The sequence below is a fragment of the Wallemia ichthyophaga genome, assembly GCF_000400465.1.
Source record: "Wallemia ichthyophaga EXF-994 unplaced genomic scaffold scaffold15, whole genome shotgun sequence".
Taxonomy (NCBI): Eukaryota; Fungi; Basidiomycota; class Wallemiomycetes; order Wallemiales; family Wallemiaceae; genus Wallemia; species Wallemia ichthyophaga.
In genome coordinates, this window is record NW_008806288.1 from 230,575 (window position 1) to 245,552 (window position 14,978).

At 46.9% G+C, this 14,978-nt stretch overlaps 7 protein-coding genes across 7 annotated transcripts; 2 read left to right on the forward strand and 5 right to left on the reverse strand.

Moving 5' to 3' along the window:
• Positions 1-18: 18 nt before the first annotated feature.
• Positions 19-967, reverse strand: J056_001456 (uncharacterized protein; the record flags this gene model as incomplete). Its single annotated transcript, XM_009271084.1, has 5 exons — positions 19-168; positions 214-393; positions 445-731; positions 784-811; positions 863-967. The coding sequence occupies 5 exons, from the start codon at positions 965-967 to the stop codon at positions 19-21; spliced, it is 750 nt and encodes a 249-aa protein (XP_009269359.1).
• A 128-nt stretch (positions 968-1,095) lies between these two features.
• On the reverse strand, positions 1,096-1,949 carry J056_001457 (Zinc finger protein C3H1.11; the record flags this gene model as incomplete). Its single annotated transcript, XM_009271085.1, has 2 exons — positions 1,096-1,188; positions 1,236-1,949. The coding sequence occupies 2 exons, from the start codon at positions 1,947-1,949 to the stop codon at positions 1,096-1,098; spliced, it is 807 nt and encodes a 268-aa protein (XP_009269360.1).
• A 311-nt stretch (positions 1,950-2,260) lies between these two features.
• J056_001458 (NEDD8-activating enzyme E1 catalytic subunit) lies at positions 2,261-3,619 on the reverse strand (the record flags this gene model as incomplete). The annotated part of the gene is made up of 3 exons (XM_009271086.1): positions 2,261-3,298; positions 3,345-3,464; positions 3,512-3,619. The coding sequence occupies 3 exons, from the start codon at positions 3,617-3,619 to the stop codon at positions 2,261-2,263; spliced, it is 1,266 nt and encodes a 421-aa protein (XP_009269361.1).
• Positions 3,620-3,704: 85 nt separating this feature from the next.
• J056_001459 (Transcription initiation factor TFIID subunit 2) lies at positions 3,705-9,617 on the reverse strand (the record flags this gene model as incomplete). Its single annotated transcript, XM_009271087.1, has 7 exons — positions 3,705-4,043; positions 4,092-6,240; positions 6,288-6,586; positions 6,632-9,306; positions 9,356-9,428; positions 9,479-9,517; positions 9,612-9,617. The coding sequence occupies 7 exons, from the start codon at positions 9,615-9,617 to the stop codon at positions 3,705-3,707; spliced, it is 5,580 nt and encodes a 1,859-aa protein (XP_009269362.1).
• Positions 9,618-9,646: 29 nt separating this feature from the next.
• On the forward strand, positions 9,647-11,726 carry J056_001460 (uncharacterized protein; the record flags this gene model as incomplete). Its single annotated transcript, XM_009271088.1, has 2 exons — positions 9,647-9,899; positions 9,946-11,726. 2 exons carry the CDS (start codon positions 9,647-9,649, stop codon positions 11,724-11,726), a joined length of 2,034 nt encoding a protein of 677 aa, XP_009269363.1.
• A 163-nt stretch (positions 11,727-11,889) lies between these two features.
• On the reverse strand, positions 11,890-13,422 carry J056_001461 (RING-finger protein MAG2; the record flags this gene model as incomplete). The annotated part of the gene is made up of 2 exons (XM_009271089.1): positions 11,890-13,147; positions 13,199-13,422. The coding sequence occupies 2 exons, from the start codon at positions 13,420-13,422 to the stop codon at positions 11,890-11,892; spliced, it is 1,482 nt and encodes a 493-aa protein (XP_009269364.1).
• A 43-nt stretch (positions 13,423-13,465) lies between these two features.
• On the forward strand, positions 13,466-13,849 carry J056_001462 (uncharacterized protein; the record flags this gene model as incomplete). Its single annotated transcript, XM_009271090.1, has 1 exon — positions 13,466-13,849. One exon carries the CDS (start codon positions 13,466-13,468, stop codon positions 13,847-13,849), a length of 384 nt encoding a protein of 127 aa, XP_009269365.1.
• Between the last annotated feature and the right edge of the window lie 1,129 nt (positions 13,850-14,978).

The window sequence follows — 14,978 nt, forward strand, 5'->3', positions numbered from 1 at the left end:
GTGGAGTTTAAATACATGTCAGCTAAATCCGAATCCTTTTACAGGCGCATTTTCCATCAAATCATCAAATTTACTCTCCTCCATCTTCTTTGTCCATTCTCGCGGTATCGGTGCCTCTACTTTTACTTGCTCTTTGTGGGCTTTGCCTGATCTGCTTTTGTAGAATCTCTGTAGTGATAGTGAGCGAAAGAATGCCTGTGCATTGTCGCATACCTCAAATTCAACTGAACGGGCGTGCAGATGAACGACACTGGACGATTTGGTTGATTTTGACTGTCCATACAGCCTGTCACCGAGAATAGGCCATCCAAGTACATGAGATGCATGCAGCCTTATCTGATGCTTGCGTCCTGTTTGTATAACGAACTTGCACAATCCGACGCAAGTCTCCGGCTGGGTTTAAGTTTTCTAAGAATTCTGTTGGAAGGGCTGATAGCAACGCACATTATATCGCAGCACCTGCCATTTCGTAAAGGCTTTTTTATCCCCACCTATATAAGGTCTGCCTGTGCTGGACAGGGAGATTGGATCTTGGACTACACCTTGATCGTGATATACTCTATCCATGTTTTCGACTAGTCCCCAGTACTCCTTTGTTATTTTGTTGTTGGCTAGTGCGCTGCTGAATTGCTTCGCTGCTCTCTCTGTTCTACCGAGCATCAGGCAACCTGAAGTAGTGTAATCGAGTCTATGCAGTGGCTTTGGAGGGTAATCAAAGTCGAATTTGAGATCTGAGCGAGTTGAATGAACTTCTATCGCTTCTATCGGATCCAATTCACCCACCGTCCAAATAATTTTCAATTGATAGCCTCTATATATGTTATGTCAGTATACACGCGCAGCTATGATAAAGACCGCGCACACTGTGATTTCCAGCTTGGCTTAGCATACCAGGTAACTTATTTACCACTAGAATCAAATTATCCTTGAAAATCACATTCAGTCTTGGCTTGATAATGGACGTCATATTCAAACAAGGTTTTGTACAACAGGATATCATTTGTACACCAGAGAAGGTAAAATTGAGAAATTGGAAATTATCTTTGTCATAATTGAATGTGGTATATGTGATATACGTGTATATACTTGTATATTCTAACGCTTGCGTGAGTTGGATGCACAAGTTGATGATCTTCTCCTGCTTTGAGTCTTTGAGTCTTTATCATGTACTCTAAGGTGCTGATACATCTGTGAACAGCTTCAGTTATTAATTTAATCCTATTAAACACACTCACGTTATCTAACCGGGTGAATCTCTTGTTACACCCAGCATCTAAACATTCAAATGGTTTCTCGTCTCTATGTAAGCTCTTGATATGTCTCTTGAGATGCTCGTTCCTGACAAATACCTTCTGACAGCGAGCATCTGGACATTTAAACACGCGCTGATTGTCTTGCGTAGGCACTCTCCGTCCTCTACTACGCTTAGTAATATCCGTGTCAACCATTGGCGTTGGTGACTTTGCTCTAGGGTGACTATAAGCTGACTGTCCCCGTTTGGCTGAGGTACCGTGCTCGGCATGTGCACAACCCCAATCGTCATCATCGTCGAAATCTCCTTCAACGAAATCATCAGCGTAGTCATCGTCATCTAATTCTTTCTCATCCAAGCTATTTTCTTCCTGTTGCTCGTATCTTGGACATGTGATAGTCACGCCGTTATCGTCAGTCAAACGCAAGCCGAGATCGAAATCGAGTGGAGGCGGTACAGTGATATGTGATGGATTGATGGATAACTCATTCATTGGTATAGACGATGGCAGTGATCTGCTGTTATTAAACGTTGTCTCCCGCCCGAGTATGTTTATCGGCGGCAATGAGGAGCTGTACTCTGGTGGGCTATCCACGCCCATTGACGATAGACTGTAGTTGTTGGATGCATTCGTTGATGGCGACCAAAGCAAATCGTCATTCGGCTGCCTGTAGTCTGTGTACTTTTCCGCGCTCATAGATTAGCGTGATTAGCGTGATGATAGGATAATTCAAAGAAAATTAAATGCAATTAATTCCGATTTTCCTTTCCTGTTTACCAAATCGGCCAAGTCAAGCCGAGGTTCTTGATTTCCTATCGTTCTGTCTCTCAATCCCAGACACGTGCTGTGCTTTGGGAAAATTTGACTTTATTCATGCATATGTCAAAGAAATTTGTGATTTCTTCGAATTTATTGATTCTAATTGACATTTTTTACTTAAGCCGCGGTATTTATCACAATACAAACTCATCTAGGTGAAAATATGCATAGTTATTGTACAACATTCGTCAAACCAATCTCAAACTCAATTTGAAAGGTAAGTTAGCGTCAGTGACAAGAATAGTCTGTCCTTTATAATCTGAGAGTGATTTACTCAGATTTTGGCGAGTATATTCCTCTAATTGTGGTGGGTATTGAAGATAGATATTCCCTTGATCGTTACTGAGTGAAGGCTTCCTCACTTGAAACTCTGCTTTCTGCTTCAATATCTCAAGCAAGTCCTCCACAATCATTTCGTCTTTAACTTCCAAGTCCATCGTTTCACCACCGCACACCACGCAGCTCTCCCTCTTCTGGTGCTCGAATGTATAGGTGAAGACACCCTCATTTCCTATGAACATCATGTAATTGTTCAAATATGCAGCTGTTGTCGTCGCTATTTTGAATGCTTCATTGCAGCAACTTGCAGCGATGATTGCGTTTGTTGATGCGACTGATGGTATTATGTTTTTTACGACGCCCTGTACCAATGACCAATTCACTCCCTCAATATTAAACTCCGTGGCTCTGGTGAGAGATTTGTTGAGCAGCCACTCGATGTGATCTGGGTCGTCGTTATCGAGCTTTTTAGATGGGAACACTTTAGGCCATTCCAGCACACTGGCCCATTCAATGCAGTGCTCGGGCAAGCGTGGAGTGTTTGCAATTGTACAGATCGGGAAGGTAGTCGGTGGTGTGAGCATATCCAAGCTACACTCGTAGCAACTGCTGATGGTGGGTAAAATTACTCTCGACTGGCCTTTAAAACCCTCCGTACCGCCATCGATCAATGGCTTTAGCGACTCTGGGTTATCGTCATCGACCATGTTGTAGAGAGTTGCGTTTATCCAGCGCCGAGCTTCCACGCTATCCAAACCACAAACCACCAAGTTGAACTGCATATAAAAATCATCACCAAAGTCTTGTATCTTGTTGTGGTGGGCTGTTACTTTAACGTTGGGTATACGCTTCATCACAAAGTCTGCAGCGGCAACTGCCTTTGATTTGCCAACATCTGAGGATCTGAACAGGAATTGACGGTTGAGATTTGAGACGTCAATGGTGTCCTTGGAGGTCGTGAGCCTTCATCGCTACACGAAGCCTAATACTAACCATATCGATGATATGAAGATCTGAGAAGCCAGTGAGAGCGAGATTAGCTACAATCTCACAGCCTAATCCACCGGCACCGATGATAAGAACTTTGCATTGCTCCCTCAAGAACTTCTTAACCTGAGATTACTCAGTCAATTGAAGTAATTAAGTCTTACAACACCCACATCTTTTCCAGCTTGAAAGTACTCGTCTGTAAATGGCCCTCCTTTCTCCAGTACCTTATCTACGTGCGCGTGTGTCTGTGTATGTGCCTGTCCATTTCCGTGGCTCATCCTTGCTCACTGTTTGAGAAGCAAAGCGCAAATGACGAAATGAGCAAATAAATATTCAAGAAAATAAATGAGATTACAAATTACTTTAATTGTTTCTACTCTTTTTGTTGCTGCGTGTATCTGAAATACTCGATGAAGCTCGCTTATGCGAAGGCTGAGGACTCATCGTGTTGTATCTATTCCTAAAGTCATTCAGATTGCTCACTGCCATCTTCTCCAATGCCTTGGCTGATAATGAAACAGGCGCATCTGCTCCATTGTAAAGTATTGCGTTGTGCGTCATTAACTTTATATCACCCTCAAACGCATCCACCGACGGATATTGATCTTTTTCCAGTTTCGTCTGTATCAAAGACAGATCTCTCATGTTCTCTTTAGGTATTACTTCGTTATAATTTGGAATACCCAATGCAATTGGATCAACCTATATATAATCGTTAGCATGTTTCAATTACGCCATTCCAAAACGTACCGGCTGTAAGAACCAGAAAGCATGCTCATTCTTGTACCATACTTTCATCATCGATAGCAAGCTCCTCTTTTCATTGTGCGGGATCTTCGGCGTCATTAGTATCTTCCACTCTTTCCTCAAAGCTCTCTCCACTGGGTCGCAAGTCTGCGCAGTCAACATACTTGTCTCACCAGGACCATTGAATTGTCTGCAATTCTTAAATATTTGTTCTATATCTCCGATGAATTGATCGCCATTCTCGTACTTTTTCTCGTCCAACTTCCTGTTTATTGTAGAGAAGTCCATCGGATGCTTGATCTCATCCAGATACGTTGGACAACCATGCAATATGGGGTCGACTGGCTGTAAGAATATTGCGGCCTCAGGCATGCTCATCAGTTTTCTAATCAAAATCTTGGCTTTTCTGTTATCAAGATGACCGTCCGGTAGCTTTGAAGGAGTGCTTGAAGATGCTTTGGGAGGTGGAGGCATTTTTTGCACTGGTTTGTTATCTGACAGAGCCAGAAGCTCATCATCGAGTGCGTCTTCGTTGCCATTCTGCACTGGAGCAGAAGTAGGAGCTGGAACAGGCGCAGGCGTAGACGTAGGTTCATTTTCTTCTGGTAGACTCTGTTGAGCTGGAACTGACTGTGCTTTTTCCATAGGTTCTTCTGGTGCCTCTGATACCGTGACCGGAGCTTCAGGAATAGGTTGAGATTGAGATTCTTGCATACTTGGTGCTGCAACAGGCTGTGTGTCAGCTGGTGTAGCGTCAGTCTGGATTTTTTCTGCGGTTGATTCTGGTTCAGGCGCATCTGATTGAGCAGTTTGCGGTGCTGCCGCTGTATCCACCACCCCATTAGCTTCAGGTTGCTTTTCCTTATCGCCATTACTATCAACAGGCTTAGGCGGTTTCAGCTTAAGAGAAAGCCTAGGCTTGGCTGGTTGTGCTGGAGGTGGACTTGGTTTAGATGGCGAAGAAATTGCCGCAGCCGGTTCTGGTTCTGGTTCTGGTTCTAGTGCTGGTGCTGGTTCTGGCCCCGTCGGAGGACTTGTCATCTTATCATTGACTTGCACAGTAGGCTTACGTCCTGTAGCGGCATTGAGCGTGTTCGTCATTCGCTGCCATTGCTTATCGAAGACTGCATCTAGCTCCAGCGCGGTCTTGTGCACTGGTGACGATGGACCATTGTAAGTCGTTGCATTTTGAACGATCAACTTAAAATCAGCTTCATATTCGAACCTGTTGGCGTAGTGTCCACCATCCAACTTAGCTCCCATGGTTCCAATGTCCATTGGCGTTTTAATCACCGAAAAGTAATCAGGCGCACCGTCTCTGACTGGGTCAACTGGATATAAGAACCACCCTGCCAACTTGTGTGATTGTAAGCGCTTGTGAAGAGCTCTACAAGCAGTGACGTCTTGACTAGCCATACCATTCCTTTGAGCTTGAGGAACAGCTTTGTCTTTCTTCTTTCTAAGCGAAACATTCAATCCACCTCCACCAACAGGTTCAGTAACGTGTCCGTTTGCTGTACCATTCATCTCTGGTACTTCAGGCTCAGGTGTCTCATCTTCCATACGAACCGGCACAACGGGATCCATACTGACTGGTACAGGCTGCGCTGGTTGTGACGTCGGCGCCTTGAGCTTGATCTTCATCGGCATTGCAGATGCTGGCTCTGCTGGCTGATGAGGTGCTGGGGCAGGTAACTTGAATTTAACTTTAGGTAACGGCTCAGCATTGCCTTTGTATAGAACATCACAGAGCTGTAGCAGCGTCCATCTAACGTGGTAATCGACTTGAGGGGATAGCAACACAGCCATGATACCCATTCTCAAACTAGCAATTTTTCCGACATCCTTTCGAAGCCCCTTCAACTGCCGATCCAATTCGCTCTTACTAGAATCTTTCTCTTTCGCTTCGCTCAGCTTAGCATCTTCTTCAATGAATTGCGGTTCCTTCTTCTGAATAGCAGCCAATTCCCCAGTGGCCATGAGAACAATCAGCGATTCGATCATCGATTGGGCAAGCGACCTTCTGACTACTCTTGATTCATCGTATCCAAGTATTGTTGAGAAATATTGAATAATTGGTCGATGGCGGAGAGAACCGAGCAGCATCAAGCAATCGAAAGCGACTATCCTTAAAGGAGGATAGTTACCCTCTCTGCACGAACTGTAAGTAACGTAAAGGGACGTGTTATGTTTTCTCACCTTGTATAAGGAATAAACAAAGGTGCGTTGTATGGTAGTATACCGGCAATCATTAGTTTGACGTTGAATTCAAGGGTAGCTACGGATATAACGTTCTGATAAGATGGTACGAGTCTATCCATGGTTCTATACCTCTCAACCTCTTCGACAGCAGCACGTCGAATGAGGGGACCAAATGGATGGTCATCTGCATCCGGATCCTCGTCCTGTTGAAGTACGCTGGCCTCATGCTGAACCGTCGGCACTAGTGCGATAGCCAAGCAGTTGATGATACCAGATAGGTAATAGCTGTCTGAGTACTAAAACAGAGTAAGCGGTGAGACTCTCAAACAAAAGTCACTCACTCTATTTGTCGAATTGTCATTGTATTTGAGCTGATCGACGAGGAACTCTCTAATGTTCAGCATAGATCTACTCGTTTGATCTCTGATAGAAGTTAAAGAAACGATGACAGCCTTACGAACGAAATATTCGCTGAGGTCGTCAAAGTTGTTAGCCAGCGGTATACACTTGAAACCAAAAGGATCCATAATTTCTTGCGGAGGTGGATAGCAGAATCTTGACTGGAATATCTTAAAGAGGTGGAACATTCCAACATAATCCAATTCAGGAGTTGCACAGGTATGCAGCACCATAGCAGCTTCCATTCTAATTCTAAAGAAGTAATTGGTGACCAGAACAGTCCTGGTTAGTTGAGTGGAAACCAGTTTGGAAGGAATAGACTTGAGCGCGTGGACAGCTTCCAACTGAGCAACAACATCTCTATCACGCTGTAGTTGGGACACCCACATGAAATCAGGTTGCTCAAAAGTAATCATGGAGATCCATTCAAAGTCTGCATCAACTCTGATCCACTCGTACGTTGCTTGTGACATAGCAGCTTCATCATCCTCGGTCCAATCTTCTACCTTCCATCTGTCTCTCTCCGATTCCTGTTCCCAATCGTTGAGCTGGAAACCCAAATCTATCATACCAATAGCCTCAGCAGCCTCTTCATCACCTTGGGCAGCAGCAGCAGCAGCAGCTTGTCTAGCTTGATAACGCTTTGTGTTCCTTCTAACACGCTTATATTTCGTGTTGAAAGGCACATCGAATCTCTTGTTGGGTTCCTTTATATCCAAAACATGCTCATATGGTGTACCATCAGCTTCGTGAATTCTAACAGTCATCTGACCTTCAAAAACTTGGGTTGGCCTGTTAAAATGAATTTCAGGTGTATCGGGTGTATGTGCGTCATATGCTGGTGATTCTTGCTTTACTGTCATTTCAACGCACATTTTCTTTCTGTTAAAATTGGCTCCAATCATGAATCTAGGTGTACCAGATCCAAAAATCCATTGATCAGCAAACGTTCTTAAATCAACTCCGGCAACTTTTCTGCAAGTCCTCAAGAATCCATTTGTTGATATAATAACGTCACCAGAAAGCGCGCCCAGGAAGATTTTTGGCAGAACTCTAGACAATCCATGAGCTGTACCAGATTTAGATAGCTTTCTATCGAGAATGTGCAAGACAAGTGGTGCTTTCAAGAGTAAAAATGGTGCGTCGTTATCATTTGGTGGTTCAAGCGCATTTGGTACGCTAAGTGGTGGTAGTTGGCCCGTATCATTCATTGCTAAACGATCCATATCCTTCTTCATTCTAAAGAAATACTCATTGTTACCCATAGATTTCTTCAAAAAAAGATTTGCAATATAGCTAGCTAAGCCTTGAACTAGCCACATATCAGACCAAGATCTTGGCATGATATTAATACCAGACCATTGAGTGGCAAGAGCGTGTGATATTTTATGGCGAGTATCCAACGTCTGTTCGATAGCAGATGCAGGGTGCAGAAGATCTAGAGACATGATAACGACAGTAGAATACACAGTGACGTCTACCGGAGGATCATGCACGAAAACGACTTTGAAGGAAGAAAATGGGTACATACCATGCTCTGAGCTGTAGAAATGAAGAGCACGTGGAACTATAGCTACGGAGGCGGCCAACTCTTTAGCAGAACCAGGTGGACCAAAAGCGTGTAGGGAAGTGGATTGGGTGGTGCTAGAAGTATGCGGTATTGGTAGGACGTTGAAAGGACCAGCTGCAAAAGCAATATGCTGTACGGAAGTGGGTAGAGATTGAGCAAAGTGGAAGATAGTCTTGGAGGATATCGATGGATGAGCGACTTGTTCGACTAAATCACCTGAAGAGACGACAACGACAGGCTCATCTTGTTCACCTTCAACGCCATCCTCGCCAACAGCACTTAAAAAGCGTGGAGTGATATATTCCAATTCCCACGTACATCTCTCCCAAAGACTGTCAATACAGGGGACCCAACAGCGGGCAGCATCGGGGCATGTAGGAGAGGTGTAAATGTGAGGGATGCGATAAGGGGAAGTTTCTGTTGGCTTGACGACTTGTAGGCCTTCGAATGGATGAGTGATAGAAAACTCAACGAAGATGGTGAGAGGGGCGAAGTCTTGAGAGTTGTTAGCAGCCTCCTTGCTTTCCTTCTCCTTTTCTTTCTCTTTTTCTTTCTCGCTTTGCTTTTGCTTCTCTTTCTCATTCTCGTCGTGCTTTTCTTGGTTGTGGTTCTCTTTATCCTTCTCTTTGTCATCCATGTGCTCTGCTTGCTCGTCTTTATGCACTGATTGCTCTGTACCATTCTCTGCGTGGCCTGCATCTTTCTCTGCTTGCTCTTTATCGTTATTATCTTTCTCAACGTCTGTCTCGTCAATCCGCTTCTCCTTATCTTGAGCAGAAGGCTCATCAGGAAGTAGGGAAACCTGATCGCCTACGCCACGCGAGATACAACGAGGCGGGAGGACAATACTCAGCTCGCCTTCATCGCCTTCAGAAAGGGCAGAATAGACTTTACGCTTGAGTTCGGGATGGCGGTGTACGTCGATCTTGCCGTCTTTGCCATGGCGTTCGCTAAGGGCGATATTCGACTGAGGGTCGAAGTGGGTGAAATCAGCGTGAGCGGGGGCAGCGTGAGCGTGAGGTGGGGTGACGAGGACTCTGTGGATATCTGTGGAGGTGTGAGCCAAATGGGCGTAAAGGATCACCGCCCAACTCACTCGCCTGCCTCGAATGGATGTTGACCGTCTTGAGAGCGTCTGTAGTGGGAGTGATAGTGAGTTCGGTGAATCCCTGAAGAGTGTAAGCGTGATTTCAAGGCGTGCAATTGCCGCTTCACGCACCCTGAAAACACCGCTGAAATCGACCTCGAGACAGACTCGCTGGTGGGTTGTTTGCGGGCGTTAGAATGACCGCGTAAATTATCAGTATAATCACTTATAAGCTAAAGCCGCGCTTGTGCGCTTCTCGTGAAACGGCCATCTTCACTGATCAACTACCTATCTTTCGAGATGATGGCTGTTGCTTCACAAGCGACTTCGAGTGAGGCGATACACCGTCTGATGCACCAATCCACTCAGCCTGTCTCGCTGGCTGTGATTAATTCCAAACGCAATCCTCCCCATCCGCCTCGCCCGCCACCCAGACAGAAGCGTCAGCGCAGGACTGCTTCCACTGCGCTAGTCCTTCTAGGAGCCGCAGATACTTCTTGTAGCGATAGAGAGGCTTTATTAGCAGCACTGCGTGATGCAGACAGTAGGATTTGTGGGTCTCCTCTTTTTTCCTGGTTTTTTCTCATTCTGTGGCGCAGTCGATGGCCAGCCGCTGCTCGAACCCGATCAGTTATTCGCGGTGGGCGATGTAGCGGGACAGCCTCTCTCGCCATCTCCATCTCCGTCTCCATCGCCCTCGCTCTCGCCGTCTCAACGTCAGCCTCCTCCCGCTAAGGTCAAAGGCGCGACACCGTTCGAACGCGTTGACGTCGGCTGCAGCGACGACGACGGCGACGGTGTGGTCGACATCACAGACGAGTTGCGCGAGAAACATCACAAGCGGTGTGAGTACGATGAGCGACGCATTCGCAAACTAGAGAAAGAGCAACTGGTGCATGACCGGTACAAGTTGCAAGAGAAGCAAGACGCACTCGCGGCGCTTGAGTTGGAGGACAGCGAGGATATACCCGAGGAGGTGATAGCACTGTCGAGTGGGATCTCCCTCGAAGACCGCCCACTAGCTCTCGAGCTACAGCAGAAGCTGTTGTACGAGAACGACAAGATGCTCCAACGATACGACCTTCTCCTCAAATCTGATATTAAGGGGAGAGTATATCCCAAACCGCAGTACTCCTCTAACCCGTCCCCGTTCGATGTTCGCTGTGTTGGCGATAAGGGCACGTACTCCGCCAGCGAACAGATGCGCAGCTTGGAGCAGAGAGTGTTCAAGGTGGACATGCAGTCGCCGTTTAGAGTCAGATTGAAAATGCCTCCCTCGACGAGAAAGTCGCTTAAGTCTTCTCAGAATATCTTAGCCTCTCCACTCAGTCGCTTCAGGACGCCTCTGACTCCCAAGACACCTGCTGCTGCTGCTGCCACTAGCAATGCTCCTTCGGCTCTCTCTATAGCTGCAGATGCCCGCCTTACCTCACGATCACAAGACAAAAGTAGAAGAAAGTCACAGCGGTCGCTCGTAGCTTTCGGTGTGAATATACCCAATGAAATCGATAAGGAGCGTGAATTCAGTCTCGTAGATGCAGCCGAGGGTTATGGGCTGTGGACTGGGACAGAGAACGAGTTTGACAGTAGGAGGATGTGGGAGGACGCTTTGTCGTGCAGAGAGCGAGGAGAAGCGCATGTTTTCGCAACCACAAGTGCAGATGCCGCGAAGCCAACCGTATCTCTGCCAGTGGGAACGATGACGACGCCTAAGAGGACTTTAGCTGGGGCTGACGCTGCTTCAGCGTCTGCATCTGCATCTACTTCAACTACGCCTGCGTCGGATGAAATGGAGTGGGTCGAATCACCTGCATCACCTTCATCACCACCTTCTTCTACGCCTAAAACGTCACGGGAGATGTATGCACAGCTGTCAACACCCAAACGAGGCAAGAAACGCGGTAGGAAATCGCCGATGCGCGCTGAAAGCAGTAAAAGTATTAAAATCGATAATAAAAAGACATCATCGGTGACGGGTAGAGGACGAGGTAGACCGCCGCGGTATGGTGAGAATGTTGAAAACAAACCGCAGGAACCGAAGCTTAAACCGGGAACGGTAACTTCCACGATTAGAGGAAAGGGGATTACGTACGTCTATGGCAAGTTCAGGGGGCGCAGGAAGATTACCGATCCATTCGTTCTCAAGGCCAATCCGGGTTTGAGAGTGGGAGGAGATGCACCGTTAGTACATACGGCTGATGGTGAAGGATCAACAGCGCAAGAAGAACAAGGTAATGAAGTGAAGAAAGTGAAACAGGAGACACACCTCGACAGCGAGATCAAAGAGGAAGAGGAAGTGGCAAAGGTAGTACAAGACACGCAAGACGCACAAGAAACCAAACCAGCTGGCAAGAATAGTCGCCATCGCATGACGTCATAAAGACTGTATTTATATGCAAAGAGATTGTAATGATGTATTTATCCCAACTTTATTAGGTGATTCAAGTGAGTGATATGCAAGTTTTAACTGTATACAAGAATTAAGGTGAGAGTGATCCAGGAGAGGTTGAGGTGAATGAGGTGTATCTATAATGCCAACCAAATCAAGCCCTTCTAGAACCTTGGGCACCTAGAACGAGAGTTTTCTTCTTCTTTTTCTTCCCAGCGCCAGCAGAAGAAGTAGCACTGCCACTAACATTCTCATGCGAATGAGAATTCTGCTCCTCCAACGCCCTGTTCCACTGTAAATCAAAAGATTCGATATCCTCTCTGCGCTGACTGCCATTAGTATCAGAACAGGAGAGGGCGGTTGCGAAAGAACCACCCCACGGCGAAGCAGCCGAGCTAGAAGCAGCAGCAGAACTAATAGCGAGAGCATGATTAAGCTGACTCTCCTCATCCTCCTCCTGCGCCGAGCGGGTGGACAACATCTGCGGGAAGCTACTAGCGGAGAGAGCCTCAGTCTGCCTCGCTACGCGTTCACTCTCTTCCACATCCGCCCTCCTGCGCGCCCGCCTAGACTCTTGATCCTCTTTGCGCTGTTTCGCCATTCTTCTCCGTCTGCGCTGAAGGAGGGGTTCCTTGAAAGCGTCGAGTGTAGCGTCGTCCACGACACCCTCGAGCGACGTCTCCACGAAAATAATCTCGCATCCGAGGGGGAGGTGAGCGAGATATTTGCAGCGCCGCTGCAGGTGTGCGTCGACAATGCACTCGTGCGTGTGCTCCACGCGCAGCGTCACATGCGGTGGAAAGGCAGCATAAGCACCGTAATGCTGCAGCAGCATGCGCGAGTCAAGTGTGTGCAGAAACACAGGCAAACCCTGACTCGACTGGTAAAAGAAGTAGTCGGGTGTGTGCGCCGACGGAGTGTAGGGTGGGCGGTGAGTGAGTTGCGTATGGAGTACTTGCTGGTGGGACTCGTGTTGATGCGCAGACGCTGGCGTCGCGTTTGTGGCCGCGTGCAGCGCGTCGACCACCCGAGCACTCGCGTCGTCCATGTACATCTGTGTGAAAGTATCGCCAGCGCTGCGATCCCGCGCGCGTTGTAGGGCGTGGATGTCGCGCGTGTATAGCTGCGATACTGTCGATGGAGTGGCGTGCATCGTTTTGGCAAATGTGAAGACATCGGGGATGAACGAAGGTGGCATGTCCTGCGGCCGGACAAGCGAGGACGGGTAGAGGTGACCAGTGGGCAGGGCCAGCTGGCTATGTAGTGGCTTGCGTAAGAGAGTGAGGTCTATTGTGGATGAGGATGGCAGTATGGGCTGCAAATGCACGGGTTTAACCTGCTTCAAGTAGAAAACATCGCCGCAGACAGCGCATTTGGTGTATTTTGGATTGTCGCTGCTGGCCAGATGCTGGCTGTGGATGGTGTTAGATAGTGTTCGATGAGGTTATACGATATCGACACACAGAAGACACGGGAGGCAGAAGATATGGCCGCAGAGAAGCATCCTAGGGGCGATAAGAGCGTCTAAGCAAATCGGACACGTCGTGGGTGAGGCATGCTCGTTGAAGGAGTCCAAAGGGCTGATTGTGGGTACTATAACCTGGAGAATGTGGTTCCAGTGGAGAGTAGCGGGAGTAGAATCCGCACTAAGGATGAATCTGTAGCTGTTGAACACGAATTCACGCATGGATGCGTGTGGAGGTGGTGGCGGTTGCAAATAGACGGTCACGATGCACTCACCGTACAAGGCCCGTGTGAGGCACTATACGGATAGTGGGGATGGGAGGCCTAGTGCTGCTGTTACACCGAAAAAAGAGATAGAAAATCGCAAGATAGCGGATTTAGAGATAAGCAACCAGGCGTTGTTGACAATCAACAAGCAGCTCGAGCAGACACGCAAGAAGCACTTAAAGGAGATAAAGGACCTGAAGGAGCAGCTCGCCCAGCTACAGCAGCAGCGGAGATCACCCAGTCCATCTTCGCTTATTGATGGCGTTGAGGAGGAGGACGCGGATGACAGCATCGAGAATGATAACCAATTCAATAAGATACGGTGGTCGATACAGGATCTGATAGAGCAGGGGAGAGATGCTCTGGGTGTTGAGAATGTCTAAATTTTCACTGCTCAGCTTTTGAAGATTTGAAATTCCTTCTTGATTTACACCAACGACGACGAATAACAGATATCCATTCAAGATATATCCAATAGACTGTGAGTGATGGTAGTGCGTTGCAGGTTGCTGGCTGCCGCTAGCTGCTGCTGGCCACCCACTGGCTACACGATGAATACAATGTATCAGGCAAGTTCACACTGAATCAAATGTGATGACATACGCATCTTTATTCAAACTGATTAAAGCAGCAGCTCTAGCTGTAGCCTGTGGCCTGTAGCCTGCAGCGATAGCTAACACCGACTAACGCAGATACTCACAGATCCATGTACTTTTAATTGATGACCATTGCCTTTTATTCGACTCGATGTGAATGTCAAACCCGTCAAAACTATCCAAATTTTGGGCTATCCAACCCAATTTTAGGCTGAAACGGCGGGAACATTGAAGCTGTGACTAACGGAGGTGGTGAATTAACTTTGATCTCATTCTCTGTAAATTGCAGCAACATGTATTCTAATCTTATTTATTCTGAATCAAGTCTTCGCAAATGTGCTCATCCAACTGAAATAAAGTCAATAGACTGGTAAATCACTTCGTTTTGAGTGTAAGCGTGAACACTTTTCCTGCTTTTCAAGTCTCGTGAGCCTGATAGGACGTATCTGATAGATTCGCAATTGTGAATCTCTCGCCTGACGGCCTGTCCATGTCTTTCTTATGAAAGCATCCAGTATGGCACTCTTTCCGTTTAAATTCAACTGTGTTGGGGTCAAAAGCGGGTCTTATCTTGAGCTCGCTCTTTGTGATGGCGTAGCAGTCCTCTTGCTGGTAGCAGTACTTAATCACCGAGTCAAGGTTTGAGCACAGCTCTACTAACTGCTCATCGATATCTACCATGAAGAAATTCTAGAATAATGTGTTTTCTTCGGGCCCTTTTGGTTGGTTGAAGATTTTCCCTTGCTTGAGTGGCCTTGGTTTCGGTAGACTATTATTAAATAAGATATATATAGAATGTAGCGGTGCTCTCATTAAGTCGAGATATTCGCCGATGTACTAGCCATATCAGCTACTGTACCCTCTTCCAAGGAAAACCCGAAAACTTTGTAGCTTATTGAATTTAATTGGTCATTTT